The following is a 26,894-nucleotide window of genomic DNA, read 5'->3' as shown; positions in this document are numbered from 1 at the left end:
ATGATCTTTTAATATGCATGGCACAATTTCAATTATTTCACATTTACTGAAGTTTTCTGTATTGCCTAGTGCATGATCTATTTTGGAGAAAGTTCCACATGCTGCTTATCACATTTATGTGAACAACTAATCAATAAACTTCAGGTTTATCTTCTGTCCATTAAGATAAACAAAAATTTTAGCACTAAACATTAGCAAATCTGGTAGGATCTTACAAAGAACAAGCTAGAATTTTAATCTATGGAAATTTGAGGTATGAGCAAGATAATCAATATTTGATCATCCCACTGCCAACAGGTAGGTCTGCCCATGCCCTGCCGAGGTCCTGAATCACACAGAACATGCCAAATCAGCCCACTGCAGACAGGCAGGTTGCCCATGCCCTACCAAGGTCCCCAGTCATGCAGAATATGATGAATCATCCCACTGCAGACAGGAAGGTCTGCGCATGCACTACCGAGGTCCTGAGTTGCACGGAAGACACTGAATCACCCTGCTGCAGACAGGCAGCCACCTGATTCCACACTACAAAGATGCAGAGGACACCAGACCACCAGACCAAGGTACTGAGTACCACTGTTCCCGGCCCAGAGGCAGGGGCTTCTGAGCCATCGTTCCGCTGCTCCTGGTCCAGAGGAAGGGGCTTTCTGGTCACCATCCCTCCTGTTGCTCCCAGCCCAGAGGAAAGGGCTTTGGGGTCACCATACCTACCACTGCTCCTGGCCCCTGTCCCACCTCACCCAGCTCAGATGAGGTAATCCGTGCAGTCACTAAGAGCCCCGTGCCCCAGTTGAAATGAGAAAACACACAAATAAGTCTCAAAACCAGACTTCCAGATCACCTACAGCAACCTCAAAGGGAAATGAGATGGAACACTCTGATACTCAACCACCTGGATCCACTAAACTGGCAACAAAAGGGGACCTGGAAAAAATGAAATCAGAAATAATTTCTCAGATAAGAGGAGAAATTATGCCCCTAGTGCAAGACATAATTAATAAATCTAGAGAGGACCTCAGGAGCATGATGAAATCCCAACATAAGAAACAAATGGAATGCATAAAACAGATGCAAATAGATTTCCAGGACAGGAAAAACTCCACTAAAAATCTACACAGAAGAGTGAGCCAAGGTGAGGACAGAATTTCAGATATAGAAGATAAGATTGCAATTAGTGACCAGGAAAAGAAAAATTGCTTCAAAATTATAAGGGAACATGAGAAATCAATCCAGCAGCTGCTAGATGATGCAAAGAAGAATAACATAAGACTGATTGGGCTCAATGAAGAAAGAGGAGAGAGTGCAGATGACATAAAAAATCTCTTCACAGAAATAATGGCAGAAAACTTCCCAAGCAGGGGAAAAGAGCTTGACATACAGATAAGTGAGGCATATAGGACTCCAAATAGCTTTGATCAAAAAAAATCTACACATAGGCATATTATTGTTAAGATTCCAGAAACACAACAGAAGAACAAAGTTCTCCAAGCAGTTAGAGAAAAGAAACAAATCACATACAAAGGAAAGCCCATCAGAATAACAGCAGACTTCTGAACAGATATCATCAAGGCAAGAAAAGCATGGAGTGACATATTCCAAGCCCTAAAAAAAAACAGCCTCCAACCCAGACTGATGTACTCTGCAAAACTATCTTTCAAAATTGATGGAGAAATAAGATACTTTCATGACAAAGAGCACCTTAGGAACTTCGTAAATACCAAACCAGCACTTCAAAAAATTTTACACAATATCCTAGGAACAGACATTGAGGATCACAACCCCAGGAATCAAAGCAGAATGAACTCATCTGGCATGACAAGAAATTAAATGTAAAGGGGGAGAACCCAACAAAAAGAAAAAGTCATGGCAATGACAAGCCAATACATTTCAGTTAAAACCATCAGCATTAATGGTCTCAATTCACCAATCAAAAGAAATAGACTGGCAGGATGGGTCAAGAAGCAAAATCTAACAATATGCTGCATACAAGAAACACACTTAATTCAAAAGAAAACACATAGACTGAAAGTTAAAGGGTGGAAAACAATACTCCATGTGAGAGGAACCCGAAAAAAAGCAGGAGTAGCTATCCTCTTAGCAGATCAAGTAGATTCCAAACCAACACTGATTAAGAGAGATGAAGAGGGACACTACATCCTTGTAAAGGGAAAAATCCAAGAGGAAGAGATGACAATCATAAATATCTATGCACCAAACACTAGTGCACCCAACTATATAAAACAAATACTAATGGACATTAAAAGTCATATATGCACTAATACAATTATAGTGGGGGACCTCAACACCCCACTGTCACAAATAGATAGATCAACTAGACTAAAAATAAGTAATGAAATACTAGAACTCAATCGAACTCTTGAACAAATGAACTTAACAGATGTTTACAGAGTCTTCCACCCCACAAAATCAGAATACACATTCTTCTCAGCTGCACATGGGTCATTCTCAAAAATAGACCACATACACATAGAACATGTTTAAATAAGTGCAAAGGAATTGAAGCTATCCCCTGTATATTATCAGACCATAGTGTGATGAAATTGGAGAGCCATAGCAAAAGAAACTCAAAAAATTTCATGAACACGTGGAAATTGAACAACACACTTCTGAATAACCAATGGGTCACAGAGGAAATTAAAGAAGAACTCAGACATTTCCTTCAATTAAATGACAATGACAATACAACATATCAGAATCTATGGGACACAATGAAAGCCGTCTTACGAGGGAAATTCATAGCAGTGAATATGCATATTAGGAAAACAGAACAAGCCCAATTAAACAACCTGATGCTGCACCTCAAGCTTCTAGAAAAAGAAGAGCAGGACAACCTCAAAGCTCATACAAGGGAGGAAATTATAAAGATCAGAGGAGAAATCAATGCAATGGAGACTAAGAGAATGATAAAAAAAAAATCAATGAAGCCAGGTGTTGGATCTTTGAAAGAATCAACAAAATTGACAAACCTTTAGCCAACCTTGTCAGAAAAAAGGAAAGAAAAGGCCCAAATCCATGCAATTAGGAATGAAAAGGGTGAAATGACAACAGACCCAGCAGAAATCCAGAGGATCACCAATACCTACTTCCAGAACCTATACGCCAATAAGATGGACAACACAGAAGAAATAGACAGATTCCTAGATAAATATGAATTACCAAAGTTGAACGAAGAAGACCTAAAAATTCTGAACAACCCAATATCAACCAATGAAATTGAATATGTAATTAAAAACTCATCAACTAAGAAAAGCCCAGGCCCTGATGGCTACACTGCTGAATTCTACAAGACATTTAGAGAGGAACTGCTGCCACTACTGTTTAAACTCTTCAATGAATTTGAAAGGGAAGCAATACTCCCAAATGCATTCCTGGAAGCAAGCATCACCTTGATCCCCAAAGCAGAGAAAGACCCAACTGAAAAAGAGAACTATAGGCCAATCTCACTAATGAACATAGATGCAAAAATCCTTAATAAGATAATGGCAAACAGAATGCAGAAGATCATCAAGAAGATCATACATCCTGATCAAGTGGGATTCATCCCAGGGATGCAGGGATGGTTCAATATATGAAAATCAATCAATGTAATACACTATATCAATAGAGCCAAGGACAAAAACCATATGATTATCTCTATAGACACAGAAAAAGCATTTGCCAAAATCCAACATGCATTCATGATAAAAACCCTACAAAAAATTGGAATAGATGGTCTCTACCTCAAACTCATAGAAGCCATCTATGAAAACCCAACAGCCAATATCATTCTAAATGGTCAAAAACTGAAATCCTTCACACTCAAATCAGGAACAAGACAAGGATGTTCACTATCACCACTCTTGTTCAATAGACTTCTGGAAACATTAGCCACTGCCATTAGAAAACAGAAAGAAATAAAAGGAAGAAAGATAGGTAATGAAGAAGTCAAATTGTCATTAGTTGCAGATGACATGATACTCTATATAGAAGACCCCAAGAACTCCACCAAAAGTCTTCTAGACTTAATAACCAAATTCAGTCAAGTAGCTGGTTACAAGGTCAACACACAAAAATCAATAGCTTTCCTCTACACCAATGACAGACTCACTGAGAGAGAAATAGGGCAAATAATTCCTTTCATAAGAGCATCCAAAAAACTGAAATACCTAGGAATCATCCTAATGAAGGAAATCAAAGACCTCTTCTCTGAAAACTATGGCACTCTGAAAAGAGAGATTGAAGATGATATCAGAAAATGGACAGACATCCCCTGCTCCTGGGTAGGAAGGATTAATATAGTGAAAATGACCATACTTCCAAAACTGCTATATAGATTTAATGCAATTCCAATTGAGATCCCAGCAGCATACTTCACAGACCTCGAGAAAACAATCCAAAAATTCATTTGGAACAAGAAGAGACCCAGAATAGCAAATCAATTCTAGGTAACAGAGACATGGCAGGGGGTATCACAATCCCCAACCTGCAACTCTACTACAAAGCTACTGTGATAAAAACAGCATGGTACTGGCAAAGAAACAGACCTGAGGACCAGTGGAACAGTTTAGAAGATGAAGAAACAATGCCAGACACACTCAGCCATCTCATCTTCAATAAAGGAGCCAAACACCCTCACTGGAGGAATTATAGTCTCTTTAATAAATAGTACTGGAAAAATTGGGCTTCAACTTGCCAAAGATTAAATCTAGACCTGTATCTCTCACCATGCACTAAACTGAAATCAAAATGGATTAAAGTTGTAAATATTAAAATAGAAACTGTGGACCCATTGGAACAGAGGTTAGGTAGAACCCTTGAAGACATCGGTGTCGGAAAAGATTTTATGAACAAAACCTCAGTTGCCCGTGAACTACCAGAAACCATCAACAAGTGGGATCTCTTCTTACTAAAAGGCTTCCGCACAGCAAGACAAACCACCAGCAGTGTGAAGAGTCAACCCACAATGTGGGAAAAAATCTTCACCTGCTCTTCCTCAGACAAAGGTCTACTATCTCGAATCTATAAAGAACTTAAAAAAAAATCAGACCTCCCAAATTTAAAGACCCAATCCAAAAATGGGCATCTGAAATGAACACACATTTCTCACACAAAGAAGTAGAAATAACAAATAAATACATGAAAAAATGTTCAACATCACTGGTCATTCGAGAGATGGAAATGAAAACAATGGTGAGATTCCACTTCACTCCAGAAAGAATGCCTGCTATCATGAAATCAACCAATTAGAAATGCTAGCAGGGCTGTGGGGAAAGAAGAACCCTGCTCCACTGCTGGTGGGAGTGTAGACTGGTGCAACCACTGTGGAAATCAGTATGGAGATACTTCAAGGAACTAGGACTGGAAGTTCCATTTGACCCTGTTATTCCACTGCTGGGGATCTTCCCCAAAGAATTAAAAGAATCATACCACAGTGATATATGTGCACCCATGTTCATAGCAGCACAGTTTGTAATAGCTAAAACTTGGAAACAGCCCAAATGCCCATCAACTGGAGACTGGATCAAGAAAATAGGTTTTTTTTATAAAATGCAGTACAACTCAGCCATAAAAAATGAGAAATTAGAGACATTTATAGCTAAGTGGATGCACATTGAGGCAATATTCTTAAGTGAAATAAATAGGACACACATGTATAAATACTGAATAGTTTCTCTGGTGTGAGAACCTGAAAGTATAAATAAGGACTAAATGTATAATAGGTAATGTGAAATAGGAAGAAAAAGCACAAAGGGCAAGGAAGTGGGGGACTAGGGGAAAGGATAGAAGGGAATGGGATTAATATGAGAAAATGGAAGAATAGGAACAAAATCTTTGTGAATAGAGAGGACTGGAGGGGTTGAAGGGAGGGCTGGACAGTGGTGAAAAATAAGCACCAAGAGAGACTATGTAAAACTACTTTTTTTTTTTTTTTTTTTTTTTTTTTTTGGTACTGGTGATCAAACTCGGGTGCTTGCACTTGCGCAGCAGGCGGCGAAACCACTGATCTAAATCCCCGGCCCAAGAGAGACTATGTAAAGGTGCAAATATCCAATGATGAATGTCATTATATTGTATACCTAAAATGTTCCAGTGATTAGAATGAATAATCGATAATGTAAAATAGGAAGAAAAGGTCCAAAGGGGTAGGGGTAGTGGGAGGGGGAGGGGAAAGGAAAGAAGGGAAAGGAAAAATGATGAGAAATGGAAAAAATGGAAATAAAGTCTTTGTAAATAGGGAAGGGTGGAGGGAGTGAATGGAGGGCTAGGAATGGGGAAAAAAGTAAGAACCAAGATGCATTATGTACAAGTACAATTCCCAATGAGAAATGTAATTGTGTTGCATACCTACAATGTACCAATAAAAGAATTTAATACAAAAAAAAGATAATCAATATTTGAGGTACCTGATAATCAAAAGTTCTAAAGATTTTAACTCTTTAATTAGAATTTCTTAAAATGTTATGAAGATTGTTTCAGATAGGTAGAAAAAAAATCCTAAAAATTCTAATTTTTTCTTAAATATTCCTGAAACTAGTATAGTAAAAAGAGAGACAATTTAATCTTAAATTTTATTGATGTTCTAGTTTTTTATCTACATTTATTTTTTACAAGATTTCCTAATCTGTAATCCTCTCTTACTGCAGAGTAGCTGTTATTTGCAGATGTTTTAGCAGAATATTTGTCTAAATTTCAGCTATCTTTTGAGAGCAGATTCTTGGAAAGCTCAACTCTCCCTAAGGGAAGATGTTAAGGCTATTCTTGGCCCCATGCAGGAATGCTAGTTAATGACAGGATAATAGGGTAAGACTGGTAGTATTTATAGATGTTATGAGGGTAGGGAAAGGAAATGTATAGTTAGACATAGCTAAGCCCTGTAGGGATAAGGCAGGAGGAAAGTGATCCAAAGGAAGAGGCCAGCATAGCTTGGCTGACAGAATTTTTAAAAGGGACAAGATACATGCATTTTTCTAGAAGGAAAGTAGAACAGAAACAGCAATAGCAATTGTGAAGTGTGGCTTAAGTCCCTTCAGTTATGATTTTTTTAGAATGCATTGCAAGAGAAGAATTAATTTCCTGTCAAGAACAAAGAAGGTATGATGATTTTATTCTACTTGCAAATGAAGTTAGTTTTCCACAATTTCATTGATATTAACAGAAGACAAAGAAATTTTTATTATTCACAGGACAGTAAGCAGCACATTCATCTTGCTTCCCTTTACTCTCAAGTCCCATGAGGGTGACAAAGTCAGATGTCTTCACACTCAGTGAGTTATATTACAGGGAAGGAAAATCTCCTAGAATTATGTTCTGAGATCTAAAGGAAGCTGACTTACTTTTAATGGGCAGCAAGTAAGCCTATTTTTGTCAAACTGGGGAGAAAGTATGTCTGTTTTCACTCTAGATGGAAATACTCTCTTGATGTTTCAAGACTATGCACAAGCATGCCCTTGGCTTTGGAGGGAGATGCCATCTCTTTTGCCAAGGATTCTTGAAAAATACTCTAGAACACATGCTTCAGTTGCTCTACTTGAAAAAAGTGAAGAAACATAACAGACACATGGGGAATTATCTTTCAAATCTCTTTGGAGCATTTTCATCCTTTAGTAAAACAAAATAACTCTTTCACTTTAGGTTACGATTGATGGATTGTGCTCCTGTGTGTGTGTGTGTGTGTGTGTGTGTGTGTGTGTGTGTGTGGCTGAGGATTAAACCCGGGGCCTCATGGATGCTACCATTCTACCACTGAGCCCATGATTTTTACTCATAGAAAAAGATAATTTTAATGAGTCTAAATGTCTGTGGGAAAATCTGTGGAAAGTTGGCAGCAAAAAGTTACTGAACATTTGAAAATCTTTCAAATGATGGAATCAAAAAATGTAAACCCTTAAAAAAACCTTACATAAACCCTTAAATAAACAGGAATGTTTTAAACATTTGAAAGATTTTCAAATGATGGAATCAAAAAATGTAAACCCTTTAAAAAACCTCACATAAACCCTTAAATAAACAGGAATTAACCCAGTGGTTAATTCTGGGTAGCATCTATGACATTCCAGGCATATCCTGTAGACAGAACTTCCGTTAACATTTCTCTGCTAAAATACCTCTTGGTTTTTAATGACTCAAACTCTACATATGTTATATGTATTTTAGTGTAACAAAGTTTATATAAGAAAAAACGTATATGTATAATACAATTTCAATATAAATCTCAATAAAACTGTAAGTGGGATAAATCTTAAATTACATTTTGAGCACAATGGATTAAAAATAAGAATTGGGGAGGACCCCCCTGGGCATGCCCACCAGCTGACAAAGTAGCCCCATGGGTGGAGCATCCCAGGGTGACTGGAGCCCTGCTCTGTCTGACTCACCACACCCACTTGTGACCAGGAGTCAAGGAAGACCCCCCTGGGCATGCCCACCAGCAGCCGGCATAGCCGCCCGGGCACCTACAACAACAGTCCCCCCCACACACACCTCTAGCCTCTTGACTGTGCAGCTACCTGGTTCCACAATACAGAGGCACAGGGGGACATAAATGCCAGAGTCCTAAGCTGCAGAAGTGAACAACAGAGACAGGGTCTCTCTCAGGCTCCCTGATGAAAACTGAAGCCCACAGGAAAAGTGAAGTGAATCTTTGCAATAAACGCACACCAGACCACTATACTTGGTAAGTTGGAGGGATCATCACCTCCCATCAGAACCTGGTCTATCTTCAGGGGAAAGGCAGCTGGAACCTGCAATAGAACCTTTCAGAGTTCAACCCTGCAGGAGGACAGGGAACTCAACTTGGGACTTGCAGCCAAAAATCTGCCTGAATGTCATGGGTCTGTGACTGGCTTACTGCACACTGCTGCCCACATTGCAAATTGTGACAGCAGAGGCATACCATGAAGGAGGCCCTTCATTTTTACCTTTTATTTGTTATTTTCAAAATTACCACTATTTTTTTACTCTTATTTTAAATATTTTTCTTTTTTCTACTTTTACAATTTTTGTTTTTATCTTTTTTCTTTCTTTTCTCCTCTCTCTCTCTCTCTCTCTCTCTCTCTCTCTCTCTCTCTCTCTCTCTCTCTCTCTCTCTCTCTCTCTCTCTCTCTTTCTCCCTCCCTCTTTCCCTCACTCCCTTGCTGTCTCACATTGTTCTTCATCTCCCTTTGTGTTCCCATTCTGGCCCTAATTTGTATTTCTTCTTTATTTTTCATTTCTTCTCTTTCCTTCTCTCACCTGTGTCCTCTGGCCTCACTGCTAACCTTCCCCTATTATTCTACCTACCTATCCCTTCCCCCCCAACTCCTTTTAACTCACCATCCTGAAGGGTAAAGTCGCTACACTGAAGAGTTTTTTCACTATAAACATATATTGGGTTGGTCGGTGATTTTCATTTAATTCACACAGTTAAAGAGGATAGATTAATAACTACCACAAATTGTCATTTTCTAAGGGACCTGATGCTATGGTTTTGCTGATTGTATCACTTTGGCTAAGGTGTTAGGATTGATTACATCAATCGTCCTTCCTGGTATAATGAAAATGAGATAGCCTCAGAGCCATTAGAGACTCAAAACCTAAGGACCAGCTATATCTGGAAGACACCTCTGAGAAGCAATCATTCCATAAGGTTTCTAAATACATCAACAAAGATACTTACAATAAGCAACTTCAAAGTATCAACCCAGGAACTAAACCAAGGATAGTACCAAAAACAAAAATGAGAAGACATTTAAGCAATGCACAAACTCAGACTTCCACCACACAAAAGGCAAATTCTGGGGGAAACAAGGTGGAAAAGTCTGATAATCAACCACCTGGATACCCTGAACTGATAGCACAGGAAGTAACAAAACAGATGAATGAGGCTCTAGAAAAATTCAAATCAGAAATAATCTCCCAGATAACTACAGAGATGGTGAGCAGAGTGAAAGACATGATTATAGGCTCTAGAACAGAAAGAAATAACAAAATAGATGAGGTCAGAAACATGCTGGAAGCCATGAATGCTAAGCATAAGAAAGAAATGGAAACCATGATCTCCCAACATAAGAAAGAAATGGAATCCATGGAACAGATTCAAACAGATATTCAGGATATTAAAAAATCCATTGAAAGTATGCACAGCAGATTAAGGAATCTGAAGATAGAATATCAGATATAGATGACAGGATTGTAGTGAAGGACCATGAAAACAGAGATTTCTTAAAAGTAAGGGACCATGAGAAATCAATCCAGCAGCTGCTACATGATGCAAAGAAGAATAACATAAAACTGATAGGAGTCCATGGAAAAAGAGGAGAAAATACTATTGACATAAAAAAAAAAAAAACTCTTCACAGAAGTCATAGTAGAAAACTTCCCAGACAGAGGTAGAGAGTAAGACATACAGATAAGTGAGGCATATAGAACTCCAACTAGCCATGATCAAAAAAAAACCCAAAACACCACACCTAGTCATATAATAGTCAAGATCCCAGAAACCCAACAGAAGAACAAAATCCTACAGGCAGTTACAGAAAAGAAAGAAATCACCTACAAAGGAAAGCCCATCAGCATCATGGCAGACTTCTCAACACAATCCCTCAAATCAAGGAGAGCCTGGAATGAAGGATTTCAAGCCCTAAAAGAAAATAACTTCCAACCTAGTCTGGTGTATCCTGAAAAATTATCTTTCAAAATCGATAGGGAAATTAGATACTTCCAAGACAAAGAACACCTGAGAAATTTTATGAACACTAAACCAGCATCCCAAACAATTCTAAGCAATATCCTAGAAAAAGACAATGAAGGTCACAACTCCATGAGGCCCAATAGAGGGAAGCCACCAGGCAAGGTAAGAAACTAAAGGGAAAGGGGGAAAAAATAAGAAAAGGGCCAACAACAGTAAAACATGCTGATAAGGATGAGTCAATATTTATCAATTATAACTATCAATGCTAATGGTCTCAATTCACCAATCAAAAGAAGTAGACTGACAGAATGGATTAAGAAGAAAAATCCAGCAATATGGTGTATACAAGAAACACACCTAACCCAAAAAGAAATTCACAGGCTGAAAGTAAAAGGATGGAAAGCAGTTCTCCATGGGACAGGAACTCAGAAAAAAAGCAGGGGTAGCAATCTTATTTGTAGACAAAGTAGATTTCAAACTAAAACTAATTAAGAGAGACAAAGATGGTCATTACATCCTTGTGAAGGGAACAATCCAAGAGGAAGAGATGACAATTCTAAATATATATGCACTAAATATGAATGCAGCCAACTATACAAAACAAATATTAATGGACATGAAAAATCAAATAAGCACTAATACAGTTGTAGTGGCGGACCTCAATACCCCACTACCGCAAACAGACAGATCATCTAGACAAAAAATTCATAATGAAATTCTAGAACTGAACCAAGCTATTGAACAAATGGACTTAAAAGATATTTACAGAGTGTTCCACTCCACAAAATCAGAATGCACATTCTTTTCAGCTGCACATGGGTCATTCTCCAAAATAGACCACATGCTAGCTCATAGGACATGTCTAAGTAAATGTAAAAGAACTGAAGTTACCCCCTGTATATTATCAGACAATAGTGCAATAAAATTGGAGATCAATAACATAAGAAACCACAAAACTACTATAAATCCATGGAAATTGAATAACACCCTCCTGAACAACCAATGGGTCATAGAGGAAATTAAAGAAGAAATTAGACAATTTCTACAAGTAAATGATAATGCCAGTACAACATACAGGAATCTATGGGACACAATGAAAGCAGTCCTATTTGGGAAATTCATAGCAGTGAATGCCCATATTAGGAAAATAGAGAGAACTCAAACAAATAACCTAATGCAGAACATCAATCTCCTAGAAAAAGAAGAGCATAACAAACCCAAAGCTCATACAAGAGAGGACATTAAGATTAGAGCAGAAATCAATGCAATGGAGACTAAGAGAATGATACAAAAATATTAATGAATCAAAGAGTTGGTTTTTTGAAAGAATTAATAAAATTGATAAACCTTTAGCCAACCTTATCAAAAAAAGGAAAGAAAAGGCTCAAATCCATGCAATTAAGAATAAAAAAGGTGAAGTCACAACAGACTCAGAAGAAATCCAGAGGATCATCAATACCTACTTCAAGAACCTGTACTCTAATAAAATGGAAAACACAGAAGAAATGGACAGATTTCTAGATACATTTGAATTACCAAAGTTGAATGAAGAAGATAGAGAAATTCTAAACACCCCAATTACAAGGAATGAAATTGAAAATGTAATAAAAAATTTACCAACAAAGAAAAGCCCAGGTTCTGATGGCTTTGCTGCTGAATTCTACAAGACATTTAAAGAAGAATTATTGCCATTACTCCTTAAATTCATCAAGGAAATTGAAAGGGAAGCAAGGCTTCCAAATTCATTCCTGGAAGCAAGTGTTACTTTGATTCCAAAACCAGGGAAAGACCCAACCCAAAAAGCGAACTATGGACTAATCTCCCTAATGAACGTAGATGCAAAAATCCACAACAAGATAATGGCAAACAGAATACAGAGGGTTATCAAGAAGATCAAATGCCCTGACCAAGTTGGATTTATCCCAGGGATGCAAGGATGGTTCAACATTCGTAAATCAATAAATGTAATACACTATGTTAACAGAGTCAAAAACAAAAACCATATGATCATCTCAATAGATGCAGAAAAGGCATTCAACAAAATCCAACTCCCATTCATGATAAAAACACTAGAGAAAATTGGAATAGAAGGTCTTTATCTCAACCTGATTAAGGCTATCTATGAAAACCCAAGAGCAAGCATCATACTAAAAGGTCAAAAACTGAAACCTTTCACACTAAAATCAGGAACAAGACAAGGATGCCCACTATCACCACTCCTGTTCAATATAGTTCTGGAAACATTAGCCACAGCAATTAGAAAAGAGAAAGAAATAAAAGGAATAAAGATAGGGAAGGAAGAAATTAAACTGTAAATATTTGCTGATGAAATGACACTTTATATAGAAGACCCAAAAAATGCAGCCAAAAGTCTTCTAGACTTAATGGACAGATTCAGGAGAGCAGCTAGATATAAGGTAAACACTCAAAACACAATAGCCTTCTTATATACAAATAACAGACTCACTGAGAGGGAAATTAGGGAAATAATTCCTTTTACAATAGCATTCAAAAAAGTGAAATATCTAGGAATCAATCTAACAAAGTAAGCAAAAGACCTGTACACTGAAAACTACAGCACTCTGAAAAAGGAGATAGAGAAGGATATAAGAAAATGGAAAGACATCCCTTGTTCCCAGGTAGGAAGAACCAATATAGTGAAAATGGCCATACTTCCAAAACTATATAGATTTAATGCAATGCCGATTGAAATTTCAACAATATACTTCACAGAACTAGAAAAAACAATCCAAAAATTTGTGTGGAACAATAAGAGACCTAGAATAGCAAAAACAATTCTAGGCAACAGAGACATAGCTAGGGGTATCACAATCCCCAATTTGAAACTATACTACAAAGCTGCTGTGATAAAAACAGCATGGTATTGGCAAAGAAACAGACACAAGGATCAGTGGAATAGATTAGAAGATGCAGAAACAACTCCAGACATACTCAGTCACCTCATCTTTGACAAATGAGCCAATCACCCTCATTGGAGGAAAGATAGCCTATTTAATAAATGGTGCTGGAAAAAATGGATGTCAACCTGCCAAAGATTAAAATTTGACCCATACCTATTACTATGCACTAAACTAAGATCAAAGTGGATTAAAAAACTAAACATTAAAACCTAAACACTAAACTTGCTGGAAGATAAGCTAGGTAGAACTCTTGAAGACATTGGAATAAGAAAAGACTTTGTGAACAAAACCTCAGTAGCATAGGAAGTAGCAGAAAGAATCAACAACTGGGATCTCATCTTATTCAAAAGCTTCTGCACTGCAAGAGAAACCACCAACAGAGCTAGGAGAGAGCCTACAATGTGTGGAAAAAAATAGGAGTTTTACCTTAAACAAAGGACTACTATCTGGAATATACAAAGAACTGAAAAAATCAGACCTCCCAAATTCAAAGACCCAATTCAAAAATGGGCATCTGAATTGAACAGACATTTCTCAGACAAAGAAGTAAAAGTAGCAAATAAATATATGACAAAATGTTCAACATAACTGGTCATTTGAGAGATGCAGGTGAAAGCAACACTGAGATTCCACCTCACCCCAGAAAGAATGGCTGCTATCATAAAATCAACCAATAACAAATGCTGAAGGGGGTGTGGGGAGAGAGGAACCCTTCTCCATTGTTGGTGGGAGTGCAGAGTGGTCCAACTGCTGTGGAAATCAGCATGGAGATACCTCAAAGTACTAGGGCTGGAGGTCCCATTTGACTCAGCTAGTCCCCTGCTGGGTATCTTCTCCAAAGAATTAAAGTAATCATACCACAGTGATATATGTGCACTCATGTTTATAGCGGCTCAGTTTGTAATAGCTAAAGCTTGGAAATTGCCCAAGTGACCATCAACTGGAAACTGGATAAAGAAGATGTGGTTTTTTTAATATAATGGAGTACTACTCAGCCATAAAGAATGAGAAACTAAAGACATTTATAGCTAAATGGATGCATATTGAGGCCATACTCTTAAGTGAAATAAATGGGACACACATGTGTAAATTCCGAATAGTTTTTCTGGTGTGTGAAAGTGAAAGTGTAAATAAGGATGAAAATGATTAAAATGAACAATTGATAATTTGAAACAGGAAGAAAAGGTCCAAAGGGGTAGGGGTGGTGGATGGGGAAGGGGAAAGGAAAGAAGGGATAGGAAAATTTATGAGAAAAGGAAAAAATGGAAACAAAGTCCTTGTAAATAGGGAAAGGTGGAGGGGTAAAGGGAGGACAGGTAATGGGAAAAAAATAAGAACCAAAATACATCATGTACAGGTACAAGTACTCAATGATAAATATAAATGTATTGTATACCTAAAATGCACCAATATAAGAACTTAAGCGGGGGGGGGGGGGATAAAAGAACTTAAGGGGAAAAGAAAGAAAAAAAAGAAAGTAATTTTTTAAAGAAAAATATTGTGTACCAGTCAGAATGTTAAGTTCTAAAGAATTTATCACCTTAATATTATATACTGCTACTTATAGAGATGTTTATCAATTTAGATAATTAGTTGAGCGCTTAGGGCAGATTGTATTATACTCTTAAAAAATAAATAATAGGATGTAAGTTCACACATAGGATATATTCACAGAAGTTAGATTTACACAATCTGCCCTTCCATACTTAAGGTCAGTGGAAAGAGTTTTTATCATCTTTTTTTAGCAACCTCCCCTGTCACAATTCAACATAGGAAGAATTGACCATTTTCGTCTCTTTGGGAAAAGGGTAAATTCAGAAGACAAAATTTTCTCAATAAGAGAAATTTGATCCATTTTTTCCCTACTGTTTTGGACTTCCATGATTCTCCAAAGGCCTTCATTTTTCATAGGCTCGTCCTTTATATCCCTTTTGGGCCACTTCATCCTTCCATTCACAGTCTCTACTAGACTTCTTCTTGCTCCTTTTGTTTCTGAAACATGTGGGAACTATGCACCTGGCAGCATTCAGAAGGCAGTAAAATTCCACCTTCACCTGAAGAAAAACGTGTTCTGATTGCAGGAAGGTTGGGTGACGTTGAACAGTCTTTGCCCCTGCTTGGAAGAGAATCTTACCATGCCATGAGTCTGTGAGTCCATCCTCCTACATCTCTTCTCAGCATCCTGAGCTGCTTTGCTCACATGCTAGACTGTGGTTTCTGCTCTGTTTCTCTCTCAGGTGCTTTTATGGCAGATCTTCTGTACACACCCTGAGAAAACCATTCAAATTGGACTTTCAGTGAAGGGATATGAAAGGAATGCCCTCAACTCTTTCTCCTCCAACAGCTCACTTTTCTAATTTAACAAATATCAAAATTCCCTAGTGTCATTTGTAATGATTGGGGCCATATTCAACTTAATTGTTGCACCAAAAAATTTTAAATGTATCTGTTGAATGTCTATATTATCTTTTATCTTCATTTTAGAAAAATTAAAAATAAACATTCTTAAGTAAGTGCTGTGACCATTTGAATAGTCTTTTTTTATATTGAATCAAAAAGACTTCCAGGAAAATAACTAGTAGCAAAAAAGGCTATAGATTATTAAGGGATCACTTAATAACTAGTTGGTTTATGGACTCAGAACACCAAGACACCTTATTGCAATTCCAGGTAGATTTAATATTAAGTTTTTGAACCTATTGTTGAAAAAACAGCAATGTCCAGTCTAAGGCTGATCTATATATAAGTGTTTTCATGATATTTCATTAGCCAGACTATCATAATTCTTTCCATGTCCTCATAATTCTCTATTCTTTTATTAATTAAAGGAAAGAGAAGTATTTTGATTTTATTTCATCAGGTAATTCTCCTATCAACTTGTATAAAATATACAATATTTTCCTTAAAGTTTGAAAATCATGTCATCTGAACTTTAGGTATCTTTGAGACTGGTTACTTTCAGAAGGAGTCTGGGAATAAACATGGCTTATTTACAGAATTATTTTGGGGAAAACTACATAGGAGCATTAACACTGTCAATTGCAAAAGAAAATTGAAAAGGAACAAGCAAAGAAATAGGGAAAATTGGAAGAGATATTTTAGAGATGGCAAGCATCATTATTAAAATGACAATAAGAAGATGGTTGGTTGCTGATCTGGGGTCTGCTGAATTTGAAATGCCTTTCCTCTCTGGACGGACCTGCCCCTTGACTTTTGATGACAGTAATAGGTTGTGTGAGGATTACCAGATAACACAAAAGACTTAAATCATTTCTTGTGTGATTTAATCCTATTTGATTATGATATCAAGTCTTACATTCTTCTAACTCTCTGCCTGAATGTGTGTGCAGTGATATTTCTATTTCCTTGGCCTCGTTGATCCATTTTCCACTTTCCATAATAGAATCCTGTGATACATTTGACAAAACTTTGACCCTACATCTTTCTGAGGTTCAGCTTCCCTGAGGTTTTGGTGATGTTATTCATACAATTAGACATTGGATAGTTCATAACTCAAATGATTGAACTAACACCACATACCTTCTTCCCTGTAATAATGATTCTAAGATATATAGCAATTCTGTCTTCAACCACTGGCCAATCACATGCTATTGGCAGTATGTAGTGATTTTTTTCAGGTTATTTAAAAAGAGAAACCCAGTATTTTTCTTCCATAAGTTTAAAAAGAGTCTATCTTCTCTATTCTAGTACTGATGAGGAATCAGTAGCCCCAGTTGTTCCTAGGAACTATCTGGAGTGATGAAAAAGAAAGTCAGTGTAGAGGGGGAATCATCCAGATGGAAGAGAACACATAAAAGAACCCCATGTAAATCACATGTGAGGCCTGATTGAATGGAGTTCAAAGGTTATTTTACTGTTAGATTTTTAGTTATTTAATAAATGCTGTTATGTAAGAGATTCTGTATAGCGACTGTCTCACATAAGATAATTTCACTTAATACTGTGTGCTACAGGCTCATCTATATTGTCACAAATGACAGGATCTTTTTCCCTCTTAAGGCTGAACTGTATTCTATTTTGTGCATACATACCACATAAAGAAAATTTACTCATTGGCAGGCACTGAGGTTGATTCCATATCATCGTTATCTTATATAATTCTGTAATGAATATAGATGGTGAAGAAATTCTTCTATTCTACATGCTGATTTCATTTCTTTTGGATGTTTACCCACTAATGGAATTGTTGAATCATGTGGTAGTTTGATCTCTAATTTTTGAGTTATTTCTGTACCATTTTGCATAAACTTTATAACTACTATGCTCCTATCAACAGTAGGTGATTTCCTTTTTTCTGTATTCTTGCCAAGATTTATCTTCCATCATAGAAATCAATATAGAGATACCTCAAAGAACCAGGACTAAAGATATCATTTGATCCAGCTATTCTCCTTCTGGGTATCTTCTCAAAAGAATTAAAAGACTCATACCACAGTAATGTATGTGCACCCATGTTCATAGAAGGACAGTTTGTAATAGCTAAAACGTGGAAACAGCCCAATTGCCCATCAACTAGAAACTGGATAAAGAAAATGTGCTTTTAAAAATAAAATGAAGTACTACTCAGCCTTAAAGAGTGAGAAATTAGAGACATTTATAGCTAAATGAATGCACATTGAGGCCATACTGTTAAGTGAAATAAGTGGGACACATGTATAAATACCAAATAGTTTCTCTGGTGTGAGAAACTGAAAGTGTAAATAAAGATCAAAATGTATAACAGATAATGTGAAACAGGAAGAAAAGGTGCAAAGGGTAAGGGAAAGTGGGATGGCTAGGGGAAAGGAAAGAGGGGAATGGAATTAACATGGAAAAGTGAAAAAAAATGGAAACAAAGTCTTTGTAATTAGGGACGGGTGGAAGGGTTGAAGGGAGGGCAGGTGAATGGGGAAAAATAGTAATAAAGATATATTATATAAAGGTACAACTCTCCAATGATGAATGTAATTATACTGTATATCTGAAATGTACCAATAAAATTAAAGAAACAAAAAAACCCAAAATACATGTCTTTTTCCAAAAAAAACAAATAAAATAATAATTGTGTAAAAAATTAATCTTCCATCTTGTAGATAATTATCATTCCCATGGTATGAGACAATGTCACATTATGATTATAATATCAATTTTCCTAATAATTGGAGATATTAAGCACTTTTTTGGAAACACACCTGGGGGCATTCACAAGTATACTTAAATTTAAAGTTGTATTTGTATTTTAAGAAATGTATATGCAGGTCCTTTGCACATATTTTAACTGGGTTATTTCCTTACCATTTAGTTATCTGAGCTCCCCTTATCTGAAGAAGGATTTGTAAGTATTTTTTCTCATTCTGTACATTGGCCTTTTGCTCTGTTAATTATTATTTTTTCTTTGCAAACACTTCTTTATTTTGATACAAACTATTTGCCTGTTTTTCATCTTGTTTCCTATGCTACAGGAGTCCTATCTTTAAAAAATTATTGCCCAAACCAATGTCATAAAGCTTTCACTTGTGTTTTCTTCTAGTAATTTTAAAATTTTAAATTCTACTTTGATTTTAGTTACTTTACTGTCACTTGGATAAAATACTGCAAACAAACTCACAAGAGGAGGGGTTAATTTGGCTCAGTTTCCAGTGTCCAGTCTATGCTTTGCAGGCTTCAGTAAAAAAATGGTATGGTAGAATGCCATGGTAGAGGAAAGCTGTTCAAACCATGGCAACTAAGAAGTACAGAGCAAAAGGAACAACCAGGGAGAAAAATAGAGCCTTTTGGCTAATGTCCTCAGTGATCTGTCCCTTCTGAATAGGCCCTACCTCTGAACACATGAGACTGTGAGGAAAATCTAAACCACAACATTATGCCCCTGGCCCTGAAGGCTCATGTCTACCTCATGATGCAAAATATATTTAGTGAATCTCTAATTTTATCAACTTCTTAACAGCTTCAGCAATGCTAAAATGTCCAAGTCCATAGTTTCCTCTGAGATTCAAGGCAAACTCTTAGCTGTGAGCCCCTGCAGAAGTGAAAAATAAAGTTAAATACTTCTAACACACAGTGACAAAGAATAAACTTTCTCACTCCAAAAGTGAGAAAAAAGGGAATAGAAAGGAATCAGACCAAAACAGTTCCATGTCCAGTGCCTGGGGCTATTTGTAGTGAGATGTGAGCTACCAGGGTATTTGGCAGCCTTGCCCTCATAGCCTTACCAATTGAAGCCCGCATGGACTGTTGTTGTGTTTGTTGGTTTGTTGTTGCTGCTAGCTTCACTGACTTCCTGCTATTTTTCTCAGCAGACATTTTACATTCCTGCCATCTCCAACTTCCTGGGGTCTCCACTGTTACTTCAGCTTCACTCTCACACCTTCATGTATCACCTTCTCAGGGATTACAGGCAGGAACTGTGACACTATGACAGATTTTTTTTGCCTGGCCTCAAGATCTTATGAAATCTGGCTAAGAGCCTGTATGATTCCATAACTTTTGCCTTCTACATGCCTGAAAAACCTGCAAACCATGTAGATGATACCAAGACCTGCCTCCAGTTTGACCAGTGTCTGCACCACCTGCCCATCATGGCTGCAGCAGCCTCTGAGTACCTGGATAGGTGGACTCAAGTATACACCTGCTTAGTAGCTCTGAATGAGAAAGATGCCCTAGGGTTCTCTTCTCAAAGGAATTTCTTTCAAGTAAGTTTACTCTTTTGCACACTTGAACCTGTCTTCAGTGGGCAGTCTGGTCATTCCTTGAGATGAACTCAAAGCATCTTCTCAATGGTCCGGATGAAAAGTACTTGATTTCTTCTTAATGTTAATCTTTTTAGAAATCACTCTCCTTGGCCCCAACTTTGCAGGTGCCTCCTTTCTGGTAAAACTGTAAACTTTTCACATCTCTTGCCTCTACTTTTGGCTCCTGATGTTCATTATAAATCTGAGTAACATCACCCAGAAATACCCATTCCACAGCCTGAAGTTTTGGCTGTTTTGGAATTTCCTCCCCCAGATCAATTAGTCCATTGCCCACAGTCTTAGTCTCACACAAAGTTTCAGTGCATGAGGAAAATGTAGACAAACTTTTTGACTGAGTGTAGAACATGTGGCCTTAAGGAAGCCCTTATTCCCATCTAAAATCTCCTGAGCCTGATTTTTGCTGTCTGAATTCCTATTAGCAATCTGGTCTTTTCAACTCCAATCAGAATCATCTATTAGGCTCTGCTTATAGCATTTTAGGGGTTCTCTAGCCTGCATCTCCAATACTTTCTAAACACCTCCTGCAAATCACTTCTAAAGGCTTTGGAACTACATGATTAGGTACAGCCAGAGCAAAGACTCCACTACAGGTACTAATATTAATCTCCACTGACAGGATAAAATACCCAGAACCCACACTTGAAGATGGAGAGATTTATTTGTCTCTCCTATAAGCAAAGACAGTAGCCAGGTATAAGAATGCATCCTTCTGCTTCCTGACAGGGAACATGGGAGCCTGCTTAGTACCACGTTTAACAAAGATGATTCTGCTGTTGGGGCCCACAATAGAGTGAGAGGCTCGTCACTTGTCTTTGACCAAGCACAGGGTATTTCCCTCTATTCTGTGCTGCCTTGGTATGGGGAAAAGGTATAGGGAAAAGGTAACATGCACAATGTGAAACTCTTCACCTTTATACAGTTGTTCTCATTTCTTGATGTATAAAAGTGCTGAAATCTTCTACGTGGTCTCCTTAGCTCTTGTAAGGTTAGTTTTGTGACCAGACAGTTGTTCAAATTGATGTTTATGCAAGGAAACACATGCTGAAATGTCCTACTCTGCCATGCTGCTAATGTAACTCTCTAAAAAACACTGTGGTAAACAAAATCAGAGCCTCTTATAAATGATTGTATCACACCATCAATGATATGAGCTGGCGGAATGTATGGGCACTGAGTGTTTGGGTGAGCAATATCTTCATTTGTCTGAAACACAACCTTACATAAGCATGGCCAAAACCTTCATCCCAATACACTGATGGGGCTGGATCATTCTGCATTTTCCCATAGGTCTGGGGAAATAGGAAGAGGGAAGTTTCCTTCCTACACAATTTCCAATAAATAGAGACTTACGTAAAAGTAGAACACAGGTATACAAGAAATACAATACCAGTATAAACTGAAATTTTATTATTGCTCTCTGAAATCTCAGGTTTCATAACACACACAAAAGTGCCTGGGCAGAGAGGAGAGCAGAAGAAGTAAGATTTGCAGGAGGGTTCAGGTTTTGGGGGGATGAGGAGACCGTTCCCTTCTTAGGTAAATCTTCATATTTGGACTTTTGTTCATACAAGTTGAGGCTGCTATTTATCTTAGTTCTTGAACTTGCAGACATAGGGTAACTGCACATCACAGCTATAATCTCTCCACTTTACAAATCCTAAAGTCAGAAGAGATAAAGTTAATTGAACAGGTAGATTTTGTGAAAAAGACTAAAATATTAAGCAAAATCATCAGATACAAAAACTTAAATGTTGCATGCTTCCTCTTATATGAGAATCTCAAAATACAAATAAAGAGCAAAATAAGAGTTAGATATTAGAAATAGGGAGATAGATTTTTGTAAAAGGGATGGGGACCAAGACATGGAGGGAGAGAGGTGCGAGAAAGGGTATGACAAAGGAATTAAGATGTATTATGTACATGTACCAACTCTCCTTGAGGAATGTAATCTTTATGTACTGAGAACATGTACTAATAAAAAATAAAAATTGAAAAAAAAGACCAGTTAAGTCATGCTTAGTGGTACATGTTTATACTCCTAGCTACATGGGAAGCTGAGACAAGAGGGAAAAAAAAAAAAGCCAAGAGGCATCTCAGATTATGGCCTAGGTTTAACACTTGTCCCTCATCTTCACTAGTGTCCTGTTCCAGGGGACCAAGTGTGAAACAGGGTAGAAATGAGGCAAGATGGTAGGAGATAAACAAACATTGCATTTCCTAGATCAGCAAGTTTTCTCAAAGTTCAGACTCCATGAAGTATGGATGGGAAACACTGGGCAGAGGCTGCTCCTGTGTTTTTACCTGAGTTTCGTGACACAGTTCCACAGTAACCACGGTCTGAGGCAGTGGAAGGATTCCTCTCCCAGTTGAAGTAATCCAGCAGATCAGTGCTGCTCCACTCCCATCCTCCTCCATTGGGTTCTAGGCCCTATAGGGTAGCAATATGGCCAGATGAAGGGAATGGTTATTACAGCTTTGCTGGTATGATTCCTTAGATGGAACACTCTATTCAGCTTCATGGAATTTTGTCTGCTTCTCCTCATGATTCTCAGAGCCCCCTAATGATATTCTCTCCATAAATTCTCCTCTCCTATTAGCTAATCTGAGGTATTTATCATAAAGTAATATGTTTCGTGCTGAATATATGTGGTGCTGTATTGGTAGTTAGCCTCTGACCTCAAAGCAATAACTATTCTATAGAGAGCAAATATGGATTGAATCTTCACTTAGGATTTCCTTGAAATAGTATGGGCAGGCTCCTTGAAATTCAGAGAAATGTTTTCAAGGGGACTATGTGAGAATTATGCAACATTGAACAACAAACAGATCAGTTTGAAGCATGGGAATCTTCACAAAACTCTGTTCTTCAACTGACCTCAGGGACATTCCTTTGTCCCAAATATCACCCAGAATCTGAGTTCACTATTCCTGCCTGTTTTCCTAGGCAGATCCAGGAGAGGGAGATTAGGTAACATAATCAGCTGAGAAATGAGAGAGAATAAAATATGGATTCGCACCAGTGTGGGGTCATGGAGCCCAATCCAAACATAATAGGAGCTTATCCCACTGCTCTTGATGAAGGAAGACACGAAGGACCCCTCAGCTCCACTGAGGACAGACACAAGGTGTCCTGAAGGCCGCTTCTGACAGGCCAGCTGCACAGAGAAATGAGAAAATGAGAGGGAGCATGCATCTCATGGGGGAAGAGCGGGGCAGAGTTATATAAAAGATGGATTATCTGGAGGACAAGCATGTTCATTCTCATTCCCAAGAACCCCTAAGATTGGAGAATACCTCACCCTGTGACCCACATGTCTTTTCTCCTTTTGCCCCCAACCCCACCAGTAAGCACTCACATCTGCATCAATCCAAGATTTTGGTGTCTTAAATGGTGCATAGCAATAGGACCCATAGGCTTTGGCACCATTAGGACAACTGATGCGTGGAGAGAGAATTTTCTCCTGGGAGTCTTCACCTAGGGTAGAACAAGAAATAGAGAGGAGTGAGTGAATGTTTATGAGACCTATCCTTGGGTATTAAATCTATAATCTTGACTTCCTACACCCTTTGAGAAACACTTGAACTTGAACCAGGCCTACTATTTGGGGGAGCCTCTTTTCATTTGATCCTTTCCCCTAATTTATGTTCCACAATTCCTCTAACTCTGGGCCGACAGATCCTACCTTGGGTTCTTCAATCCTTACTCTTCTCTAAAATTCATTACTAACTTTCTGCACCCTCCCATTTCAACTCATTAACATAAATTATAAATTCCTGGCCAAGTGGAAACACATCTGGTTCTATTGTTAATGGGCCACTTCAGTGCCATCACCACTGGTAACCAGAAGAAAGGCAGGTTAATGGAAGAATTACAGGTAGTTTTCTTGGGGGTACATCTCATCATTACCACAGTAGACACATAGGAGCCTTCTTTCCCTTTTTGGTTTTGACCTTGGACCTGAGAAATCTTACCATATACCTGAGATAGGAGCATCAGGCAGGACAGCAGCATCCAGGACATGCTGTTGAGGGCCATGGATGGCAGCATCATATCTGTGCAAGAGGACACAATCAGATTCTCTGAAAGAGATGTGGTCAGGAAAAGGATGTGGAGAGATATCACTGCCTCTTTGCTTCTCCTGTGTCTACTCCTACAGGGGTGCATTGATCTTGATTGAACCCATCCCCTTCTATAATCTGGAATGAATTGGGAAATCTATATTTCCTACTTTCCATGACAGCTCCCAAGGCAGCCTCTGCTAAGTCTCAGCTCCTGTGTTCTCTGAGGCAGATGCATATCCTCACCTTCTCCATTTCTTTCAGCTCCCACTTACCTCTTTTGCCTCTTGCAAGAATCTGATGTTCATTGACCTAGCAAAGTCTGGTCTTTTATAAGGAGTTTTGAGGGAGGGGCATGAAATTACTAACTGGAATTCATAAGCAAGACAGGGGTCAGAAGTAGGGTTTGGCATGGATTCCAAGAGATCCCCACCAACAGGAGGAGACATTTCCTGGCAGAGACTGGGAATCACCACACCTGTTGCTTCTTTCCTGTTAGCAGGTCAGCTCTGTTTCCAGGAACAGGTGAGGTTTGAACTTTACCCACCATTACAGATATTCTGTTCCGAGAAACTGAAGAAATATCAGCAGGCTTGTGGCATTAATTATGATATTCCAAAGTTTGAAAATACTGTGGCCTTGAGTATTAAAGAAAATATGTACTCGCCATGTACCTTTGATCAACCTGGAAGAACTGACTCTTTTGCATGTACTTATGCATTCTTTTATAACTTGTCTAGCCATATTTAAAACACATTATTAAGAAAAATATGAATCAGTTAAGAATTAGAAGTATTTGTGAAGACACTTGTATTAGAGAAAGGAAAAGAAAGAAATTACACCAAGGGAAGAGGTAATGGTTCAGAGTTTTTGCTTCAGTTTTGTAGCAAGATATGAAGGAAGCTGTGAATCAATGGGCCAGCCAGCTCCAAAACAACACAGCTGAGTTGGCTTGCCTTCTGTCCACTTCTGTGTGGGAGATAGAAATAGTTCCTCAGTTCCTAATAGAATACCTCAGAATACCATGATCAGATTATGATCATATACTCATGGGATCCTCAAGAACATTGCTGGGTGGCTGTAAAATTAATAATTTTCATGATTATACTAGAATCTTATTTGTTGTTTTCATTGTGTTGACATTTGTACTGATAGAGCCATGGAAATAGCAGGAAAATATTCTGGTGCTTTAGCACAGATTAAAGCAATATTGTCAATTTGTATCCTTTATATCCATGAATTTCCAAGAAGTAAACACAACATTTTCACTTAAAAAATGTCTTTGGACTAGATGAAGCCATAAAGATAATTAATTATCATTTAATATATATTTTAATAGTGTATATGACCAAATGGGAATTCTATGTGCTGCATACAGTAGAGTGGATATCAATGAAAAATAATAATTGTTTAATATTGAGTTTTATTTCACTCTTTTCATGCAATGTCCTTATTTACTTCAAAAACAGGCTGACAAATTTTGGTTATTCACATAGTTATTTTGCTGATGTTCTCAAAAATGACATATATATATGTTTTAAAATTTCAGTTTCAATGTGTAGTGTTATAAATATCAGTAACACACATTAACAAAAATTCTTCAATGTCCTTGAAATTTTTAGGAACACAAGAATTTCTTGAGATTAGAACAGCATGAGAACCTTTATTAACATATACCACTATCATGAAGGAAATACAAAGAGGAGATGTATTTTTTATTACAGCACAGGTATACAGTTGGAAAGGCCAGCAGGGGGAAACCCTAAGGTACTAATAGCTCTATTTCACGAGTAAATGAATATGAGGAAATAAAGCAAAATGAAACTCTTAACATGTATGATATATATCATATAATGTTTGACCCATGATTAGATCCTGATTTTTAAAAACCGAAAAGGAAAAATGATTATGAGATAATTGGGTATAAGTTCCTCTTTCTCATCTTTTATGACATTACTGTCATTCATTTCACTTATCCATTAGCTACAATCATCTAAAGAAAACTTAATGACAGTGTTTGGAACCACAGCTTTTACTCTGAGATAACTTGCAGATTACAGTCATAATGCTAGCATATTTTGCCACAACATATTTTCTCTTACTATGATTTTCACATTGCTCTAATCTACCAATAGTATTTGATAACAAAAAATTCTATTTATAGTCTTCTGTTTTTAGTAGTAGTACTTTTATTTACACAATACAGTAATTCTCAATTGCTGAAAATTAAATGAATGATGGTAGTTAGCTGCCCTCTTTTTTCTAAATGGGAAATGGGCTAAGCAAATATTATCTTTCAGCTTGATTAAAATTTAAAAAATACTTCATTGTAACTCTTCACAACATTTTAATAGTTGTCTTTAAATAGATGTGAGTACTTGGACCTTTCCTTATGAAGTTTGGAAGAACTTATATTAACATTTCTGAAGAGGTTTGTATGCTGGAAATGAGTTATCTAAGATTTTGTTTTTCACAGAATGTATTTGTCCTTCA

General features: G+C 37.5%; 1 protein-coding gene across 1 annotated transcript; it reads right to left on the bottom strand.

Moving 5' to 3' along the window:
- Window positions 1-21,721: 21,721 nt before the first annotated feature.
- LOC101715891 (regenerating islet-derived protein 3-beta) lies at window positions 21,722-24,747 on the bottom strand. Its single transcript, XM_004844639.3, has 6 exons — window positions 24,677-24,747; window positions 24,315-24,395; window positions 23,699-23,817; window positions 23,360-23,497; window positions 22,644-22,770; window positions 21,722-21,999 (listed from the first exon to the last, which is right to left on the bottom strand). The coding sequence occupies exons 2-6, from the start codon at window positions 24,391-24,393 to the stop codon at window positions 21,932-21,934; spliced, it is 531 nt and encodes a 176-aa protein (XP_004844696.1). The 5' UTR covers window positions 24,394-24,395; window positions 24,677-24,747; the 3' UTR covers window positions 21,722-21,931.
- Between the last annotated feature and the right edge of the window lie 2,147 nt (window positions 24,748-26,894).

This window comes from Heterocephalus glaber, unplaced genomic scaffold, assembly GCF_053883595.1.
Source record: "Heterocephalus glaber isolate CG9 unplaced genomic scaffold, H.glaber_assembly_v1.0 deba00000470, whole genome shotgun sequence".
Taxonomy (NCBI): Eukaryota; Metazoa; Chordata; class Mammalia; order Rodentia; family Bathyergidae; genus Heterocephalus; species Heterocephalus glaber.
The sequence above is the reverse complement of the archived record's forward strand: the minus strand, read 5'-3'. Positions and strand labels throughout refer to the sequence as shown.